Source organism: Triticum aestivum, chromosome 4D (genome assembly GCF_018294505.1).
Source record: "Triticum aestivum cultivar Chinese Spring chromosome 4D, IWGSC CS RefSeq v2.1, whole genome shotgun sequence".
NCBI lineage: Eukaryota > Viridiplantae > Streptophyta > Magnoliopsida > Poales > Poaceae > Triticum > Triticum aestivum.
In genome coordinates this window covers 509,031,636-509,047,014 of record NC_057805.1, presented here as the reverse complement: position 1 = coordinate 509,047,014, position 15,379 = coordinate 509,031,636, and the positions used below count along the sequence as shown (strand labels likewise).

At 45.8% G+C, this 15,379-nt stretch overlaps 1 protein-coding gene across 1 annotated transcript in view; it reads right to left on the bottom strand.

The window, feature by feature from the left end:
- Positions 1–11,200: 11,200 nt before the first annotated feature.
- Positions 11,201–15,379, bottom strand: part of LOC123097197 (protein SMAX1-LIKE 3-like) — a 6,637-nt gene continuing 2,458 nt past the window's right edge. The window contains exons 2-3 of the mRNA XM_044518919.1: positions 12,266–12,422; positions 11,201–12,184 (exon numbers count right to left, since the gene is read on the bottom strand). Coding sequence (XP_044374854.1) covers positions 11,393–12,184; positions 12,266–12,422 — 949 coding nt within the window. The 3' untranslated portion in view covers positions 11,201–11,392. The remainder of the gene's footprint in view (positions 12,185–12,265; positions 12,423–15,379) is intronic.

Here is a 15,379-nt window from a genome sequence, read left to right as displayed (position 1 = left end):
GCCCTGGCCGCCGCCCCCTAGGGGAAACCCTGGGGCGCCTCCCCCTCTCCCCTTCCCCCTATATATAGTGAGGTGGTGGGAGGGCAGCCGTGACCCCTTCCCTGGCGCAGCCCCTCCCTCCTCCAACACCTCCTCCTCCGTAGTGCTTGCGAGGCCCTGTAGGAGAACCGCAAGCTCCACCACCACGTTGTCGTGCTGCCGGAGCTCTCCCTCAACTTCCCCTCTCCCCTTGCTGGATCAAGAAGGAGGAGACGTCCCCGGGCTGTAGGTGTGTCTAACGTGGAGGCGTCATCCGTTCTGCGCTAGATCGGATCTTCCGCGATTTGAATCGCGGCCAGTACGACTCCATCAACCGCGTTCTTGTAACGCTTCCGCTTAGCGATCTTCAAGGGTGTGAAGATGCACTCCTCTCTCTTGTTGGTAGTATCTCCTAGATTGATATTGGTGACACGTAGGAAAATTTTAAATTAATACTACGTTCCCCAACAGTGGTATCAGAGCTAGGTCTATGTGTAGATTCTATGCATGAGTAGAACACAAAGTAGTTGTGGGCGATGATTTGGTCAATTTTCTTGCCGTTACTAGTCTTATCTTGATTCGGCGGTATTGTGGGATGAAGCGGCCCGGACCGACCTTACACGTACGCTTACATGAGACTGGTTCCACCGACTGACATGCACTTGATGCATAAGGTGGCTAGCGGGTGGCTGACTCTCCCACTTTAGTCGGATCGGATTCGATGAAGAGGGTCCTTATGAAGGGTAAATAGCAATTGGCATATCACCGTTGTGGCTTTTGCGTAGGTAAGAAACGTTCTTGCTAGAAACCCATAGCAGCCACGTAAAACATGCAACAACAATTAGAGGACGTCTAACTTGTTTTCGCAAGGTATGCTATGTGATGTGATATTGCCAAAAGGATGTGATGAATGATATATGTGATGTATGAGATTGATCATGTTCTTGTAATAGGAATCACGACTTGCATGTCAATGAGTATGACAACCGTCAGGAGCCATAGGAGTTGTCTTAATTTATTGTATGACCTGCGTGTCAATGAAAACGCCATGTAATTACTTTACATTATTGCTAACCGTTAGCCATAGTAGTAGAAGTAATAGTTGGCGAGACAACTTCATGAAGACACGATGATGGAGATCATGGTGTCATGCCGGTGACGAAGGTGACCATGCCGCGCCTCAAAGATGGAGATCAAAGGCGCAAGATGATATTGGCCATATCATGTCACTTTATGATTTTCATGTGATGTTTGTCATGTTTACATCTTATTTGCTTAGAACGACGGTAGCATAAATAAGATGATCCCTCACTAAAATTTCAAGAGAAGTGTTCCCCCTAACTATGCACCGTTGCGAAGGTTCCTTGTTTCGAAGCACCACGTGATGATCGGGTGTGATAGATTCTAACGTTCGCATACAACGGATGTAAGCCAGATTTACACATGCGAAACATTTAGGTTGACTTGACGAGCCTAGCATGTACAGACATGGCCTCGGAACACGAGAGACCGAAAGGTCGAACATGAGTCGTATAGTAGATGTGATCAACATGGAGATGTTCACCGTTGATGACTAGTCCGTCTCACGTGATGATCGGACACGGCCTAGTCGATTCGGATCATGTATCACTTAGATGACTAGAGGGATGTCTATCTGAGTGGGAGTTCATTAAATAATTTGATTAGATGAACTTAATTATCATGAACTTAGTCTAAATTATCTTTGCAAATTATGTTGTGTATTAATGGCTCGCGCTTTAGCTCCTTGTTTTAATATGTTCCTAGAGAAAGACTAAGTTGAAAGATATTGTAAGCAATTGTGCGGACTAGGGTCGTATTCTGAGGATTGTCCTCACTGCTACACAGAAGGCTTCTGTCCTTGATGCACCGCTCGGTGTGCCAACCCCTTTGGCGTCGTCCGTGGATGTTGTGAACATCTGGCAGACACGTTTTGATGACTACCTGATAGTTTAGTGTGCCATGCTTTTCGGCTTAGAATCGGGGCTCCAAAAGCGTTTTGAACGCCATGGAACATATGAGATGTTCCAAGAGCTGAAATTGGTATTTCAGGCTCATGCCCGTGTTGAGAGGTTTGAGACCTCTGACAAGATCTTTGCCTACAAGATGGTGGAGAATAGCTCAGCCAGTAAGCATGTGCTCAGAATGTCTGGGTAATTCAATCGCTTGAATCAAGTGGGAGTTAATCTTCAAGATAAGAGAAGTGATTGACGGAGTTCTCCAGTCACTATCACCAAGCTAACTAGAGCTTTGTGATGAACTATAACATGCAAGGGAAATTAATCCTGGAGCTGTTCATCGTGCTTAAGGCCGTAAAGGTAGAAGTCAAGAAGGAGCATCAAGTGTTGATGGTTAACAAGACCACTAGTTTCAAAGAAGGGCAAGGGCAAGAAGGGAAACTTCATGAATGGCAAGCCAGTTGCCGCTCCAGTGAAGAAACCCAAGAACCCAAACCCGAGACGAAGTGCTTCTATTAGGGGAACGGTCACTGGTAGCGGAACTACCTCAAATACTTGGTAGATAACAAGGCTGGCAACTTTAACAAAAGTATATTTGATATATGTGTTATTGATGTGTACCTTACTAGTACTCCTAGTAGCACCTGGGTATTAGATACCGGTTCAGTTGCTAAGATTGGTAACTCGAAACAAAAGCTACGGAATAAACGGAGACTAGCTAAGGGCGAGGTGACGATGTGTGTTGAAAGTGTTTCCAAGGTTGATGTGATCACGATCGCACGCTCCCTCTACCTTCGGGATTAGTGTTGAACCTAGATAAATGTTGTTTGCATTGGTGTCTGCGTTGAGCATGAACATGATTAGATCATGTTTATTGCAATACATTTATTCATTTAAGTCAGAGAATAATGGTTATTCTGTTTACATGAATAACACCTTCTATGGTCATGCACCCAATGTGAATGGTTTATTGAATCTCGGTTGTAGTGATACACATGTTCATAACATTAATGCCAAAAGATGTAGAGTTGATAATGATAGTACCACTTTCTTGTGGCACTGCCGCTTAGGTCATATTGGTGTAAAGCGCATGAAGAACCTCCATGAGGAAGGACCTTTGAAGTCACTTGATTTTGAATCACTTGACACATTCGAACCATGCCTCGTTGGCAAGATGACTAAAACCCCGTTCTTTGGAACAATGGAACGGGCAAGTGACTTGTTGGAAATCACACATGCTGATGTGTGCGGTCCGACGAGTGTTGACGCACGCAGTGGATATCGTTATTTTCTCACCTTCACCGATGAATTGAGTAGATATGGGTATATTTACTTACGGAAGCATAAGTCTAAAACATTTGAAAAGTTCAAGCAATTTCAGAGTGAAGTTGAGAATCATCATAACAAGAAGATCAAATTCCTACGATTTGATCAAGGGAAAAGTATCTGAGTTATGAGTTTGTCAATCACTAAAGACAAGGTGGAATCGTTTCACAGTTGACGCCACCTGGAACACCATAGCGTAATGGTGTGTCCAAACATCATAATCGCACCCTATTGGATATGGTGCGATCTATGATGTCTCTTACCGATCTACCGCTATCATTTTGGGGTTATGCATTAGAGACAATTACATTCACTTTAAATAGGGCACCATCTAAGTCCGTGGAGATGACACCATATGAACTTTGGTTTGGCAAGAAACCTAAGTTGTTGTTTCTAAAGGTTTGGGCTATGATGCTTATATCGATAGGCTTCAGCCAGAAAAGCTCGAACCCAAAGCGGAAAATTGTGTCTTCATAGAATACCCAAACAAGACGATTGGGTATACCTTCTATCTCATATCTGAGGGCAAAGTGTTTGTCGCTATGAACAGGTCCTTTCTCGAGAAAGAGTTTCTCTCGAAAGGATTGAGTGGGAGGAAGATAGAACTTGATGAGGTTGTTGAACCTTCACTTCAACCAGAGAGTAGCACATCACAGAAAGATGTTTCTAGGGCACCTACGTTAGTTGAAGAGAAAGCTAATGATGATGATCATGAAGCTTCAGATCAAGTTACTATCGAACCTCGTAGGTCGACAAGGGTGTACAACTTCTGAGTGGTAACCCTGTCATAAAGGTGTTGTTGGACAACGATGAACCTATGAGCTATGGAGAAGCGATGGTGGGCCCGGATTCCAACAAATGGCTGGAAGCCATGAAATCCGAGATAGGATCCATTTATGAGAACAAAGTATGGGCTTTGGTGGACTTGCCCGATGATCGGCAAGCCATTGAGAATAAATGGATCTTTAAGAAGAAGACAGACGCTGATGGTAATGTCACCATTTATGAAGCTCGACTTGTCTCAAAGAACTTTCCGACAAGTTCAAGGAGTTGACTATGATGAGACTTTCTTAATCATAGCGATGTTAAAGTCTCTTAGAATTATGTTAGCAGTTGCTGCATTTTCATTTACGAAATCTGGCAGATGGATGTAAAAACAAAGTTTCCTTGACGGTTTCAGTGAGGAAAGGCTGTATGTGATACAACCAGAAGGTTTTGTGGATCCTAAGGATGCTAAAAGGTATGCAAACTCCAGCGATCCTTCTATGGACTGGAGCAAGCATCTCGGAGTTGGAACATACGCTTTGATGAGGTGATCAAAGCATTTGGGTTTATACAAAGTGTGCAAGAAACTTGTATTTGCAAGAAAGTGAGTGGGAGCACTACAACATTTTCATAAGTATATGTGGATGACATATTGTTGATCAGAAATGATGTAGAATTTCTGGAAAGCATAAAGGGTTGTTTGAATGGAGTTTTTCAAAGGAAGACGTGTGTAAAACTGCTTACATGTTGGGTATCAAGATCTATAGAGATAGATCAAGACGCCTGATAAGACTTTCGCAGAGCACATACCTTGACATGATCTTGAAGGAGTTCAAGATGGTTCAATCAAAGAAGGAGTTCTTGCCTGAGTTGTAAGGTGTGAAGTTAAGACTTGAAGCTCGACCACGGCAGAACAAAGAGAAAGGACGAAAGTCGTCCCCTATGCCTTAGCCAAAGGCTCTATATGATATGCCATGCTATGTACCACACCTGATATGTGCCTTGCCATGTGTCTGGCAAGGGGGTACAAGAGTGATCCAAGAATGGATCATTGGACAGCGGTCAAAATTGTCCTTAGAGGAATAAGGAAATATTTCTTGGTTATGGAGGTGATAAAGAGTTCGGCATAAAGGGTTACACCGATGCAAGCTTTAACACCTATCCGGATGACTCTGAGTAGTAAACCGGATACATATAGCGGAGCAACCATTTGGAATAGCTCCAAGTGAAGCGTGAAAGCAGCATCTACGATATGACATAGAGATTTGCGAAGTACATACGGATCTGAATGTTGCAGACCCGTTGACTAAAACCTCTCTCACAAGCATAACATGATCAAACCACATATTCATTGAGTCTTAATCACATGGTGATGTGAACTAGATTAGTGACTCTAGTAAACTCTTTGGGTGTTAGTCACATGGCGATGTGAAAAATGAGTGTTAATCACATGGCGATGTGAACTAGATTATTGACTCTAGTGCAAGTGGGAGACTGTTGGAAATATGCCCTAGAGGCAATAATAAAATGGTTATTATTATATTTCCTTGTTCATGATTATTGTCTATTATTCATGCTATAATTGTATTAACCGGAAACCGTAATACATGTGTTAATACATAGATCACAACATGTCCCTAGTGAGCCTCTAGTTGACTAGCTCGTTGATCAATAGATGGTTATGGTTTCCTGACCATGGACATTGGATGTCGTTGATAATGGGATCACATCATTAGGAGAATGATGTGATGGACAAGACCCAATCCTAAGCATAGCACAAGCTCGTGTAGTTCGTTTGCTAGAGCTTTTCTAATGCCAAGTATCATTTCCTTAGACCATGAGATTGTGCAATTCCTAGATATCATAGGAGTGCTTTCGGTGTATCAAACGTCACAACGTAACTGGGTTGTTATAAAGGTGCACTACAGGTATCTCCGAAAGTGTCTGTTGGGTTGGCACGAATCGAGACTGGGATTTGTCACTCCGTATGACGGAGAGGTATCTCTGGCCCCACTCGGTAATGCACCATCATAATGAGCTCAATGTGACTAAGGAGTTAGCCACGGGATCAAGCGTTACGGAACGAGTAAAGAGACTTGCCGGTAACGAGATTGAACGAGGTATGGGATACCGACGATCGAATCTTGGGCAAGTAACATACTGATAGACAAAGGGAATTGTATACGGGATTGATTGAATCCCCGACATCGTGGTTCATCCGCTGAGATCATCGTGGAACGTGTGGGAGCCAATATGGGTATCCAGATCCCGCTATTGGTTATGGTCGGAGAGATGTCTCGGTCATTTCTGCATGGTTCCCGAACCCGTAGGGTCTACACACTTAAGGTTCAGTGACGCTAGAGTTGTTATGGGAAATTGTATGTGGTTACCGAAGGTAGTTCGGAGTCCAGGATGAGATCCCGGACGTCACGAGGAGTTCCGGAATGGTCCAGAGGTGAAGATCGATATATTGGACGAAGGGTATTGGAGTCCGGAAGTGTTCCGGGGGTACCAGGCTATGGCCAGCATGACCGAAAGGTGTTTCGGGGGCCCCGGCAAGTGTTGCAGGGCCTCATGGGCCAAGGAGAGGGGGCAAACCATCCCACTATGGGGCTGAGCGCCCCCACACCCTTTCCCACGTTACTTGGGGAGGTGGGGCGCCTCCACCTGACTTGGGAGGCATGCCTCCACATGGCTTGGCTTGGGGGGCAAGTCTCCCTAGGGTTTTCCTAGGGAGATCCAATCTGCCCTGGCCGCCGCCCCCTAGGGCTCCTCCCCCACTCCCCTTCCCCCTATATATAGTGAGGGGGTGGGAGGGCAGCCGTGACCGCTTCCCTGGCGCAGCCCCTCCCTCCTGCAACACCTCCTCCTCCTTCGTAGTGCTTGGCGAAGCCCTGCAGGAGAACCGCAAGCTCCACCACCATGTCGTCGTGTTGCCGGAGCTCTCCCTCAACTTCTCCTCTCCCCTTGCTGGATCAAGAAGGAGGAGACGTCCCCGGACTGTACGTGTATTTAACGCGGAGGCACCGTCCGTTCGGCGCTAGATCGGATCTTCCGCGATTTGAATCGCCACGAGTACGACTCCATCAACCGCGTTCTTGTAACGCTTCCGCTTAGCGATCTTCAACAGTATGAAGATGCACTCCCTCTCTCTCATTGCTAGTATCTCCTAGATTGATCTTGGTGACACGTAATTTTTTTTTCAATTATTACTACATTCCCCAACAAGGGTCGGGGTCAGGGTCCTCCTAGGGCCCTTCCAGGATTGTGTGGGATTAACCGACTACCCTAGCAGGTGGAGGCAGCAGCGGATGGGGACGGCGACGACAGGGTCGGGGACCGTGCCATATTATGTTACTCCCACTATGGGTAGCCTAATGGAAGAGCCAGCCTCTACACGTGCTGCTAGGTAAATTGAGTAAATGAGAGAAAAGAGAAAGAGAGAAAGTGAAAAAAAAAAATCACTAGCCTAAGAGCCAACCTTTAACCGACCCTATTGTGTAAGTGAATGGTATTGCTAGCTCTTGTGACATGATAGTATTATATAGTCGGCTGCTGGCTATATTATTAAGCAAGCTCGGCTATTAAATAATGTTATCAATTTTTATAGCCGGTCGTGAGCTACACTATTAACCCATGTTCAGAGAGCTGTGCTGATATTTTTGGACCTGTTTAATATAGAGATCGTTACCCAAAAAGCCAAAAAGCTCCGCGCGGCAGTGATGCGTGGAGGCTATATAACCTACAGCCTTTGCCTCCTAGATAGTGTGTCTTTTTACATCTCTCACTCGGTACAGACACAGGGACGAAGCTAGAATAGAAGTTCTATGGGGCCAGCTCTATTAATTTATTACAATGGTGTCAGTCCAATCGCATGAACACTCATTAGTATTGATCTAATGAAGGTTTTGCGAAGTGTCAACTAGGAAAGTTCGTTATTACTACTCCCTAGGGTACTCGCACTATTGGCACCGTCTCTGCCCACGCTGCTAGTTGAAGAGGATAGTATACTCCCTCCGTTTTTATTTACTCTGCATGTTAGGTTTGACTGAAATCAAACTTCATAAATTTTGATCAAATTTATAAAAAAAATATGATCATTTACAATAGCAAATCTATATGATGTGAAAGTGTATTCAATAATGAATCTAGTGTTATTGATTTGTTATTTTATATGCTTATATTTTTGTCTAATTTTTTTGTTAAAGTTTAAAAAGTTTGACTTTGACCAAAGCTAATATGCGAAGTAAATAAAAACGGAGGAAATACGTGTGTGGACGCATACGCGAGCCAAACTCGATAAATGCTGCTGCCATGCCAGAGCTTTGCGCCCGTTACGAACGGGCTGCCTACCATGTCATGAGGCTTGGCTGGCTGGCTCCAGGCGCTCAGGCAAAGCCTATTTGCCTACAGTATACTATTTATGGCGGCTGCCAAACGTAAGCCGGCAGATCCTAGAAAAGATCAGCCGCCCTGTGAAACCGTCTGATTCAGTTGTGTGTGGCCGTCGCATCGTAGGATAACAGCAGCGTGTCTTCCTCTTCTAGCTTTGCATCCTCCTCTCAGAGCAACTTCAACGCAGTGACCTAAATGGGACGGATTTGTTCGTGTTTTATACGTTTGGGTCGGCGGACACTCAATGTGCGAACACAAAAGCGAACAGAACGGACAACAGCTACACCAGGCACCCTGCCTCCTCCGCCTGAGCGGCACCGACACCGGCCGGCACCTCCTCGCGCCGCCCCTCCTCTCCCCCTCACGCCGTCGTGCCCTTCCGCTCCCCCTCGCGCCGTCGGGCCCCTCCGCTCCCCCTGGCGCTGCTGCGCCCCTTTGCTCCCCTCGCGTCGTCGGCCCGGCCCGTCGGATCCCCATCGCGGCGAGCACGGCCGGGTGGCGGCGTAGTTCCTCGGCACGCGACGCGAAGAGGCTCGGGCGGACCGCCGCCGACGCGAAGGCCGAGTAGGAGTACCCATGCGCGTGGGTCGGGAACACCGACGGCTTGGCCCGGTGGTCGACACGGAAGATGTCCATCTTCCTCGCCTGTCCGCTGACTCCGAGCACAGTTCGCGACAGCGCCGGGGTGACCACGAGGAGGAGTAGCAAGAAGCTCAGTGGGCGGCCATTGGTGCAGTCATCGGCGGCTACTGAGATCTCCCCCGTGAGCGTGGCGACGGCAGAGATCTCCCCGGTGAGCGCGGGGGTGGCATGCGCAGGTGTCCTCGCCGGTGAGCGCGACAGGGGAGATCTCCTCAGCGAGCGCGGCGGCAGCCTGCGCAGGGGGGCTCGCCGATGAGCGCGGCGGCGGCTTGCCAAGGTGGCCTCGCTGGTGCGCTGGCCCTCGTTGCGGTAGTTGTGGAGACAGAAGCCCACGGTCACTGGTACATGGGGCCGGTGCGGACACGAGCGGACGAGAGCAGACGACGGGAGTGTCCGCTTCTGTCCGCCGCAGACTCATTTCTCGGCCGTATTTGAGCCCAGTTTGGGTCGGGGCGGATGATAAATGGACACGAAGCGGACACCTTGTCCGTTTGAGTCGCCCGGTTGGGCCAAGTTTTTTGTCCGGATAACTCAAACGGATAAAATGGGTCGTTAAGTTGGAGTTGCTCTCACGTCACATCCATCAGGGCGTTGCTCCAACGCATCACCGGAGGCCCAACAATGCTTTGTCGCTGCCGATCGACGATGCTACAGCACAGTTTTAGGTTTAATCTTAATATTTGTATCAGCATGTTTGTTTTCATTATGCATGTAGCATAATTTAGGGAGTAGTTAGTCCGGTGAAGGTTCAACGAAGGCGTGCAGAGAAGACGAGATGCCAAGCCGCCGTGCGATATGGCGAGATGCCGACGGCAGTGTGAAGTTGCGGTGCTGCGCGAGGCAGCAAGGTCATCTGATGCGACAAGCGCGTGATCGGCTGAAGCAAGACCGGCCAAGCTGGACCGATTAGTTAGAGCCAAGAGATTTGGATGAGTTAGCTCCATGCATGAGTTTGTTAGTACTTAGCTGTGTACGTGCGCGTTGGATGTTGTCCAGGTCGTGTGGCCGGCCGTTACGGGATGCTGCACACGCGCTAGGGCGTGCATGGAGTGGATTAGTTAGTGCTGGTAGTGGGCAAGCTGTGCGTGAGTGCATGGCCTTGGTACCTGGTCCTTGTATATATATTTGCACTGGAGAAATGGAAGAAGCAAGGCCGTGAGGGCTGGGAAAAGCACAATGTAGCCACGGTGGTCACCAAGGGAATGCTCTAGGCAAAGGCCTTGTGTTCTTCTTCCTTGGTATATGGGTGCATGCGTGTGTGTCCAGGCCTAGTGTGTTCTTGAGAGTAACTATAAGAAACCACAAGTGAGAGTTGTGTAAGAGAGGAAGAAGAAGAGCGACGCTGCGAAAAAGCGGCGCCAACATACAGCAGCCGCCGACGAGCGCCAAATCGAATCACCGACAGCCTGTATGCAGCGTCTTGAGTGCAGCATTGCAGCTTCACCAGCCCCCACAGCCACCCGGCAAACACAGCACCGCTGCATTGCAGCTCCGACGTCGTCGCGCACATTGCATCGCAGCTCCAATGGCGTCGGCGTCGCCACGCCCGTTTCATCGCGGCTTCGACGGGGCCGGCGTCATCGCGCCCACTGCATTGCAGCTCCTGCGGCGCCGAGAAGCGCTGCATTGCAACACGAACAGACATGGCAAGCGCTGCATTGGAAACATAATGAATTACATGTTGAGTTCAGATCTAAAAACAATAACGGTTGCATACAACCTGCATATATGATCCAATATATAATTCAATATATAAGAACACTAACAGTTGCATACATCTTGCAGATATGATCCAAAACACAAATATATTCATGAAAACATAATGAATTCAGATCTGAAATCATGGCACTCGGATCCTAGTGTCAAGCATTAAGCATAGCAAAATCATAGAAATATCAATCTTAGAACATAGTGGATAATAGACACCAAGACCTAACAAATCTGACATCTATTTAATACGACTTCTCATCCAATTCCCATCTACCTCCATGTGCCTACAAAAAAATTACTCACACCTGAATGAGAGCTTCATGAAATTGTTCTTGCAAAAGGGTTGGTGATGACAACGGTGACGAATCTCCCCCTCCGTAGCCCAAAACATACTCTAGATGAGATCTCCGGAGGAAGAACAGGAGGTGGCGGCAGAGGTTTTCTGAAATGGGAACGGGAGTGAAGGAAATCCTCCTTAATTCAAAAAATATATTTCTGAAAGAAAAATGCAACAATTCAAAACCGTTCAAAATACATTCGGAAAACATAAATAGTCCGTGCTAATTGAAAAGGAAAACACCATCCACGGCATTCATGATCCCCTCGTCATCAGCCAAATTGTCCTCCTCCTCTTCTCCATCCACTGCACAAAAGTTCAAGTCCCAGCCATGGCGACAACGAGATCTTCCCGCGGCGTCACCTTCCTCAGGGTTTTGTCCATTAAACCGCCGCTTAACCCGTGGCCATGGGGAGGAAGATGAAGCCATGTACCTCGAGTCCAAGAAATCAGAGGCACTCAGCACTAGGATGGCATCCTCAAGACTGACCACGCCGCCGTTGCATCCCTTCGTCATTCCTCCACCGACGATGGCGTTCTTGATGCGCACCTCCGATTCATGATCCAGTCGGTCGACGCCATCGATCAATATAACTCGGTGAGGGTTCTCCACAATCGCTTCGAATAGCCTCCCCCCGAAATCGTCGCCGTTTTCCGGTGATCTCGGCCTCTTGAGGGTGTGCTTGACGGCGCGTGCGGGAATGCCAGGGCTAAGCTGCACCTGCAGGGTCGTGAATTCGGCGTACGAGCCAAACACGAGCCTCGCGAGGTCCCTAGCAACCGTCATCTTGCTGCCACCGTCCCTTCCTAGGAAGAGCAGCCAAGTTGACGACGAGGAGCCAAACAGATTAGCGCCCGCCCTCCTCCTGGTCACACCAGATCGGCACCGGAGCAGCGTGCTCGATATGCCAGGGACGATATTCTTGTGCCGCGGAACGCGGAGCTCGAGCGCATCGCAGAGGATCCTGAAATTTGTCGCGCTGAGCTCGGTGAACTTCGGCCGGCGCCAAGCAGCCTGCATGTGTCGCCGTTTAATGACTCACGAGTGAAATACAGTAGGCACATGTATATATCTGCCTGGATGTGGTATACGTACGTCTAGCTCGGTGCCACTGCAGGTTAATCTGATGCGAGTTTTATCTTTGTAGCGGCGAAGCCATGGGGGAATGCTCGCCGTCGTTTCGTCTAGCTCGGTGCCGCCAAAGATGGCCGGTCGTCCCTCTCCTGATTTTGCTTTGCTAGCTTGATACCCACTGCAAGAAAAACACAGGAAAAATTAGCGTCTTTGTTAAGATTTTTACTTGTGGTGCATATTTCTTTTAAAATAATGTCTAGATGTTTACTTCCAATAAATTTCTTGGAAATATGAAAATAATGAAGCTGCATGCACGCATGCACCTACATTGGACAAATTACTGGCCGATTGTTGTCCTAGCTTGTTACTGCATAGTAACAAAAGAGTTTAAATTTTCAAATGGAAAACATAACAAAGTTGGATTTTGTTTATTTCACTTCTTTAGTGAAAGAAACATTAAGGTAACCCTTGTCGAGATAAAACCATACATGAAAACGAATTATCAACCAGAGAAACATTTTAAGCTGCAAAACAATTCAATTTAAAACATTCAACTTTTGGTAGGATGATGTGACTCTCTTCGAACGGTTGCCCAACATGTTACTCGTTTTCTTTGCATGCTATGTGGGCGGACGAAAAATGGAACTCGCGCCAAAGCAGATAGCAAGATCGCATCAGGCACAGAAAATAACATTTGATTTTTATTGTAGATGTTTTTTTTCTATCTATCAAACTTTACAAGCGTGAGTTGCAAAAATACTCCATAATTTAGAACACAGGGAAAGGGAGTATCTCTCTTCAAAGATAAATGACTTCGAAAGTGATTTTATTTAGCTGGACTTCATAAGTTGTGGGTTTAAGAGGGCTCAAAACCCTGTGTGACCCAATCCAGCACAATGAAATAAAGAGTACATATTACATTTTCTTTTGTCTAAAGCCGTTCATCCCCAAGATCCAACCCTTTCTAAACCTTGATAACGTCCTCCTTGGCTTAAGCCTAGGACCACCAGTGATGTCATACAAAGTGAGTGTAATCGAACTATTTCAACTATATAATAATATATTTAGAACGATAAAGTTACACCTGGAGTAGGTATTATCTTTACAAGGGAAATAACTGCTACTATATTATCATTATGTAAGAGAAGTATTGCAAATGTATTAGGAGAAAACTTTTTCAAAAAGGTAAGGCCATAGGAGCATTCTTCCTTAACATTTGTAGAGTCGCCTGCTAGGCAACAAGTGTTTCCATCTTCAGAACCCAACTAAACATAATTCGCTCGAAGCGTAAGAGGGGAGACATGGGGAGGTCTACAAATAAGGCTTTATCTAGCAGGGTGGTGATAACAAGCGAGATGCAACAATGATGCCAATGTTGTAACCGAGGATCGACGGACGATCAAGAAAAAACATGAGACACGGTGGATTACCAAGCAACAGACGCCCTCAGCGACAAACGCTGGCCTTTTCTCTATATTTTTTTAACTCGGCTCGCCTCGAAACGGAGCAGTACATGGGTATTAATTTAATGGCCAGGGAACGCACCATGGAGCAACTGACTCCACTCCCAGCCTACGCGCCATGATCCGAACAACCAGTGCATGTTGTGAGAGCCAAACTGCTTGTTCCACACGACGTGGCCTCTCGGTTCAGATCGGCGCCACACACACCCATGTGGCTAGTCATAGTGGAGAGTAACTTAGACTAGTAACATGTGTTACTAGTCTATTTTACTATCTTTATAGTTGGTAGTGTCATGGTGGGGAGTAAGAGGGTGTTTGTTTCTAAGGACTTATTGGTTTAGGTACTTAAAAAAGTTTCTAGAAGTCCCATCTAAACCAAACAAGAGGGACTTATAGGGACTTAAAGTGAGCATTTGGGACTTATGAAATAAGACTCTTAAGGAAAGTCTTATAGGGACTTGTAGTTGTAATATGGTCTTATAGGGACTTATAAGTCCCAGGAACCAAACAGGTAAGGACTTTTTAGGACTTGGGACTTATAGGTTGGGACTAAAAAAAGTCCTAGCTAGGACTCACTAGTAGAAAAAGGGCCTTTAGTCCCGGTTCTAGAACCGGGACTAAAGGATCGTTACTAAAGCCTCCCCCTTTAGTCTCGGTTCTTACACGAACCGGGACTAAAGGCCCTCCATGTGGCCGCTGCCTGGAGGTCTACCTTTTTGAAAAAAAATTATTTTCAAATTTCTGAATTATTTTAACCTCTAATCTCTAATCACCCCTCATCACTGCTCAATTTAACCTGTAATCTCTAATCACCCCTCATCATTCCAAATCATCTAAATTCCCAGACGGTCACCCATCCTCTCACTACTCCAGCCTGAGCACGCTTAACTTCCGGGTTCTATTCTCCCTCGTTTTCAAGTCTATACTTGTTGTTTTCCTCACAATAGTAAGATGTCAATCCTATTAACCCTCAGGAATTTAGCTTGAGCATGAAGTCACACATTTCACTGTTTGAGTTTGAAACTATTGCACTAAAAAACAATAATTATTTAGTAACACTAATATTTCTTGAATAAGTAGTTTGACCATAGTTTGACCATGGTTTGATCAGATTTGACCAAAATTCAAAAAAACTGAAATAATTATTTAGTAACAATAATATTTCTTGAATAATTAGTTTGACCATTGTTTGACCATAGTTTGACCACAGTTTGACCAGATTTGACCAAAATTCAAAAAAACTGAAATAATTATTTAGTAACACTAATATTCTTGAATAATTATTTAGTAACACTAATACTTCTTGAATAAGTAGTTTGACCATAGTTTGACCAGATTTAACAAAAATTAAAAAAACAGAAATTTGAGCATAACTTTTTTTTCTTTTAGAATTTGAGGATTCTAAAAATTTGCAAACGGGTCGTAGGCCGTCAAAATCGGATGCGGATTTTCGTGCTGAACATTTTGATATATTATACGTTTTTTTCTGACATCGTATGCAAAAGTTATAGCCGTTTTACATTTTCCCTACACTTTTTACAAAACATGTCCAAATTTAAGTTTTTAATTTTTCCTAACTAGTACATATAGTAACATAACTATATCTGGAAGGATTTTAATTTTTGAAGTTTTTATCATTTTCTTTTGCTTTTTACAAAACTGAAAAGGCGAT